This window comes from Molothrus aeneus, chromosome 29, assembly GCF_037042795.1.
Source record: "Molothrus aeneus isolate 106 chromosome 29, BPBGC_Maene_1.0, whole genome shotgun sequence".
NCBI lineage: Eukaryota > Metazoa > Chordata > Aves > Passeriformes > Icteridae > Molothrus > Molothrus aeneus.
This window is the reverse complement of record NC_089674.1, coordinates 678,752-685,441: the sequence shown is the minus strand read 5'-3', so window position 1 is coordinate 685,441 and position 6,690 is coordinate 678,752. Positions and strand designations below refer to the sequence as shown.

The 6,690-nt window shown below is 45.4% G+C and overlaps 1 protein-coding gene across 1 annotated transcript; it reads right to left on the bottom strand.

Moving 5' to 3' along the window:
- Window positions 1–378: 378 nt before the first annotated feature.
- On the bottom strand, window positions 379–4,460 carry GKN2 (gastrokine 2). The gene is made up of 6 exons (XM_066567205.1): window positions 4,440–4,460; window positions 2,868–2,921; window positions 2,242–2,373; window positions 1,658–1,768; window positions 774–927; window positions 379–470 (listed from the first exon to the last, which is right to left on the bottom strand). The coding sequence occupies exons 1-6, from the start codon at window positions 4,458–4,460 to the stop codon at window positions 379–381; spliced, it is 564 nt and encodes a 187-aa protein (XP_066423302.1).
- Between the last annotated feature and the right edge of the window lie 2,230 nt (window positions 4,461–6,690).

The window sequence follows — 6,690 nt, the reverse complement described above, 5'->3', positions numbered from 1 at the left end:
CCTGGATGCTGATGCCAAAGTGAAGTTCTCCACTGGAAAAATCTATTCTGTTTCTGTTTCTGCTCTTTGTGAATCCCAAACCAATGCCTGGGCCATGCTGCAGCCCCAGCACAGGAATGGACCAAGGGGGAAATTTTTCTTTTCTGCAGGACAGCTCACAAGGCCCACTGCCATTGTGTTCTGATTTTGGGTAGAAGAAGCAGACAAAGCATTCTCTTTATTTATTAAAGCATTGTATTTATTTGTATGTCATAGGCTTGTTATGCATCAAAGCTTTGCATAGGCAGGCTGAGCCTCATACCCGAGTTCTGTTCCAGCTGGAGAACATGGTTACCATCACTAAAACATGCAAAAAGGCATTTCCTTGCAACAGAAATGTCAATATTCATTTGCAATGAGTTCTTCACAGATTTTAAGGCCCAAAATGCTTGGAATGCCGGCACTGGCACAGCCATCATCATTTGTTGGTGCTAAAAAATCCCAAGAAAAGGAAGATAGTATCAGTATTTATATCAGTATATATCTCAGTATCAGTATCTCCTTACCAGATGAGATCCCTGTATTCAGCTAGGAAAAGTCTCAAATACACAAATCTCAACCCCCAGTTATGGCCCTGTTCAAGGCTTCTGTTTGTCTCAGAACTGTGCAGAGCATTTGAGGTGCAGCTCAAGGGGAGGAAATGTCTGCACAGCTCCAGGGTAGCAGGAGGATTTGGGTTCAAAGGGGAGGAAGTGCCCTGGGGCAGGGCCACAATGCCCTGACCCGTGACTTACGTTCAGTGGCCACCAGCTCGTAGAGAGGCAGCCCCGTGCAGAGATTTTCAATGTGCTTCCCATAGAGAACCCAGTCTTTCAGATGCCCCAGCCTGGAGCTGCCAGCTTGGAACTGGGCCCACACGTTATTGGGAGAGTATACATCCCTCATGGTCTGAGAAGAAAAGGTTAAACACCATCAGAAATGTAACTTTAGCTTCTCTCTGTTGGGATGCCCTTTGAGAAGGCTCCCAAACCCTAAATCACCTTCCTTTGCCTCATAAAAGAACATTAGATAAAGGGAAAAAAAATCGATCTATTCAGTAACAAAATTCACTAGATATTAATTGTGCCAACACAGCGAGCCTGAGCTGTATTGCTGCCATAATAATAAGTTACATTATTGGCACCAGGTTTTGCTGTAAATCTGCTACTGGGCCAGAACTCCAGTTCACCTCCAGGCAATACTCCCAGTCTCCTTCTGAAACCTCAGCCTGAATAAGGAAGACAAAATCTGGTCAAAGTAAATTGATCTCTACTTTCTGTTCTAAAAAAAAAATAAATTTCAGGAAATGTCAAGGTCAAATTATCAGCAGGACAATAAATAAATGGAAAGTTTGCCTGAACTTATATTGTGATCACCTGGAAATGGCCAAATGACATCAGTGCCAGGGACAGGGGATTGTGCATCTTGAGACACCTCAACAGACCCCTGTAAAACTGCAGGGGGGCCATGATGGTTTGTTATCTTAAAAGAATGTTCTGCATGATATTCCCTTCAAGCTGTGTCTTGTCAGAACAGCTCCATCATGGCTAAGACAGCACAAGTCATTCCTGAGCTGCCTGTGAGGGTCCCCACACTGCTCCCACCCCTTCCTTGCCAGCAGAGGGTTCCCCACTGTCACCTCTCTCTCAAAAGCCAGACGTCCAATCTCTTGCAGGTCTGGGATGATTTCCTTCTTTATTTTCATGATAAAGCAGGCATTTCGTGAGAACAACCTGGTGGCAATATACCCCTGGGATGGAAAGAATGGAGGGTAAATCATCAGAAATGATTTAAATAATGCTGACATTAGCTGGTGCTCTCTACTCTTTGGAACCTGGAAGGAGCAGCAAGTGGCTGCAGAGGCTGCTGCTGTGGAATGAATGCAGCTCCTTTGTCTCCTTCGGGGAATGGAGCCAGCCTGTCCTGGTGCCTGTCCCTGAGACTGGGAGCATCATTTCTGACAGATTTCTGCTGTCCATCCCCACCTCCAGCCCCACTGAGGTCAGAGACCTTCTTCACTTCCAGGAACTGCCACCACAAGTTTCATTACAAGTCTTTTAAACTGCCCCATTGTATGGGTGAAGAAAGGAGGAGCAAAGGTGCTGGGAGTCCTCAAAGAAACAGTGTTCAGGGGCAAGATGTGGTGAGAATACTCTAAAATAATTTCTGACTTTACAAACGTCCTCAGGGGTTAATTTGGGGCGGATCCCTGGATTTACTCACATGTGTGTAGTCAAAGATGGTGTCAGAGGAGTAGACGCCGGAGCGGACGTGGACATCGACGATTTGCTCCTCGCTGTGGATGGTCATGGTGCCCGTGACATAGTTGCTGATGGGATCATGCAGCACAAAGGTCTTTGGTAAAAAGCACAAAATCAGTGTTCATCACCTGGCTTCCATCTTTAGCAGGCACAACAACCCCCAATGCTTTATGCTCATGTAAATACCAAATCCCTTAAGAACCCTGGGTTCATGGGATTTGATATTTACTGTGCCTGGAGCAGTCTGAGGAGGCTCTTGAGTTGGAGGTCAGTTATAAAACAGGCCCTGCTGCAGGCTGGGGAAAACCTGCATGGGACATCCCAGTCATTCTGGGCAGCAGGGACCGGCAGGAGACTGCTCCAGTCTCCAAATGTTTGACTGAGCTACGGGGACTCTGTCCCCCTGACTCGTTACTTTGCACCTGTACAGAACCTCTGGCAAAAGCTCTTTTTTTTTTACACTTGACAATAAACAACTTGGTGGTTTTCGTTTTTTTCTGTGGTTTTCTTCCTGTTCTATTCCCCCTGCCCTGGATCCAACACACTTCAAATACCCATGTGCAGGACAAGGCTCATCACTCTACTCACGTTCAATGCAGAAGTCTGAGCCCAAAAGACTCCCAGGCAAATGAGGACTGCAGCCTGTAAAAGGAAGCAGAATTCTCACTCGTCAGAAACACCTGGCAGTGCCATAAAATCACCCAGTCCATGAACTGAGGGAAGGAGCTGGAGCATCAGTTTGAAAAGTCCCCCACTTAGCATGTATATTAACTGAAAACAACTGCAATTCCTCATTGTAAAGTTTTTGCTATCAGGCTCTCCTTTGCCTGTAGCTGAAAAAGCAGAATAACTTAACCATGGCATTTCTGCAGTTTTCAGAAGTCCCTCCTTGATGCCATGTTACCTCTTGATTTGCCTCTTCAACTGCAATCATTAAATCATAACCAAACCCCCCTTCTGAACTGTACCAAATTCTGTGTTCTTTGCTCAAATGAGGCTTCCCCTGACTTTGTTGACCCAAGAAATGCAAGTTCTCCTCTTTCCACCCAAAGAAACAACCCAAAGATCATATTATTGTGCCACTGTATTGTACCACTTACTTGAGCATCTTCTTCTCTATCCTTTTGTTTTTTAAAGCGAGGAACTTACATTATTATTAAAAGTCCAACAGAAATGGATATACTCACAAATCTCTTCATTTTTCTTTCAGATGAGAGCAAGAGGCGGCAGAAGGTAAGAACGCAAGGAAATCCCAGAGACCTTCAACTTTTATATCTTGCAGGAGGTGTGGGAAACACTTGACAGAACTTTCCTTCATGACTCGAACAAGTCCATATCTACGTGTCGTAAGCCTCCTATCTGAATTTTGGGTTGGCACAGATAACCTGACCCAGTTATATTTAAAGCACTCAGTAAGTCTCAGTAAATCAATCACTCTGCAAATGGCCATTATTCACTGGGTTAAACTTCAGTATTGCTGGTTCTGTTTTTTTAAATATTTAACAGGATATTGCCTAGAATTAAATGTCATTGGGAATAACACTGCTATTTATTTATTCACACAAACTGCATTTTGTCTTCTGAAACACAGTCCCTAACAGCCTGACTGATAGTCTGCAGAGAAATGCTGGGAAGAAACACCTGTGCCATGGTGGCCTCCATGTCAGCCAACAGACAGAGCAATTCTTCAGCCATTTCTTTAATTGAAAATATTGGATGGAGCCCTGAGCCACCTGACCATGGCATCCCTGTCCATGGCAGGGGGCTGGAAGTGGGGGATCTCTGAGGCCCTTCCAACCCAAACCTTTGTGGGACTCCGCGATTCCGTTCCATTCTGTGTGCAGGGACTCCTGGCGAGAGGTGCTGCTCGTTTTTGGTCAGTTCCCCCCATGGGCAGAGGCGCATGGACTGAAGTGAGGGGCAGAGCTGGGAACAGCAGCTGTGCTTCACAGGACAGCCTGGGCCACCTCCGGCCCGCTCAGCTCGCCAGGGAGTGACACCAAAACCCAGAGGCTCCGTGCTGTGCACAGGGTCACAAACTAAAGGAGCAGGATGGGGATTCCCATCCTGAATTCCCACTGATTTCTGCATTTTGCGAGAATGCCAACGGCCAGGATGTCACCATGAGAACGTTCTCTGGTGTTCCCAGGAGACTCTGACCTTGCCTGGACTCCTCCTCATCCGCTATCCTGCACCAGCCAGTGCTGGCACCTGGATGAATCACACTCTGCTTTCTGCTGGAAGGTCAATAATCAAGGCTGGTTCCCTCCCAATAAAAGAACTCGAACTAACAGCAAACACATTTCTGTAATTTCTCTTATCAGAAAAAAAGGAGAAGGAGATTGTACAGAAATATCTGTCAGCAAACAGGCCTCAATGGAAAAAGAAAAAAAGGAAATTGCACACATTTGCTTTATGCCACCTAAGTCCACATGAGAAAATGTTATCTCAAGTGTAACAATGCTGTGCTGCTAAGCAATATATCAGAAAACACATAAACAGATATAAAATTCTGCTAAACCCAGTTAGACTAGGCTGATGTTGCACGTCTCTTGAAAGCTGGCTCTGTCCCTTCTTCTCAAAAGAATCTTTATTTTTAAGATTACAGGTATGTCAGAAATACTCAGAATAGATTTCGACAGTCAAGTAAGTATTTCACAGCAGGATTCTAACAGGGTTCAGGCACCACAAGTTAAAAAAAAGGTTAATTTAACTTTTCCTCAGTGTTTATGCCTTCATGTACTCATTTTGTTTGAGGAACACTTGAGAAGCCGCAGCTCCTGTTTCCCCCTGCACCCAAGTGCTGAGGCACAGGTAAGGGCAGAGCAGCAGGGGAGAGCAGCAGTTGTTTACTGCAGGAAAACGACAACAATAGCCATGATCTGCACCGTGCATTGCACTGACTGAACTCTGCTGATCCCATCAGAGAAGGACAAAAACTAAAGGTTAATTTCTAAAAAGCATTTGCCTAATTGATGTGATTGTGACACAGCCTGAGCTGGTTGTCTCAGGCAAAGCCTTTGATATAATTCCAATAGGCAAGCCTTGCTTTTTGGAGACTTTTTGCCCACAGTTCATCACACATCTCCCAGGAACACCCCTAAAATCAACAGGTATGTGTTTGAACCCAAGCACCACAGTCCTAGAGGCACCCTCCAATATGAAGCTGAAGGAAGGAGCTGCCTAAGAAGGGTTTAAACCCCTCTAATTTCACCTTGGCCAGTCCTCAGGCAGAGCGAGGCTTAGCTTGCAAAGCTGTGACTCAGGATCCCTCGGTGAGCCTTGCCACCTCAAATGTACGGTCCCTTTCTCAAATCAGCCCTTGGTCCATAATCAGGTGCTACTCTCCTGAAGAGGCTCTGTGAAGATTCAGGGCTCTGTCTGACAAGCAGAATCTTAACATTTTTAACACAGCAAGATTACCACCCCCTGGTTTGAACGGTGCTTTTGGCCAGAGGTGCTTCAGGCTGAGCCCTTTGCCACACTGGCACAAAGCATCACTGCAACTTTACTGGGAATCTCTGCTCTGCTTCTGCTTATAATTTCTTTTTCCATTTAAAAGTGGCTGTTTAATACATGGAGTTTACCATGACCACTTTTCTCTCAGCTCCCTGTATGCCATGAATTCAATCAGGCAGGTATCAAAGCCTCCTCTTATCAGAGCACTTCCCCAGGAACCTCGTCATGCTTCTGTGAACACAGGGCACCTGCCAATAAGGCAAACCCATTTTCAGATTTAACTTTGGGATATTATGTATAAAAAGTAAGAGTACACATCAATTAGCAGCAGAGCTGGCCTGGCCTACCATCCAAATGAAGTCCCCTGTAAGTATACCTATCACTTTCTCATAAAACTCTTAAGGCTGGGCAGCTTTTAAATGGTTTTGAGCTTTTCTTGGCACTGAGTGAACTCTTAGTGATTTCTGACAAAGTGAAATGCCAAAGGGCATTTTCAAAGTGAAAATGCCAAAGGGGTGGGGACTGCAGGGGAGAAATCTCCCATTTGGCAGGGATGGAGCTCCACATGCTCAAAGTGAAAGAGAGAAGTGCTCTGTTCCAGGGGCGACACACACTCGCGACACGTCCACAGGACAAGATTCTCTCCTTCACCACTCAGAGGCAAATCAACAGTCTCAGCAAGTCACATAAAGTTAGGGCTCAGCTGTTTGCTGAGAGTGTGACACGGGAGACTCCAAGTGCAGGATGGTGACACTGAGGTATTTACAGCAGCCTGAAACTGGTGCAGGAAAAATTCCCAAGCATTACTTTTAAATACTCTGAGTCCGACTTGGACCTTTTTCATTAAAATCCTCCTTTGGAGCGGATAAAATCTGGGACTGATTCAATATTCATAGGATTGTCCTCAAGAAAATAATTGTTCACAATAGTTATCCCAAAAGAATTTTTCATC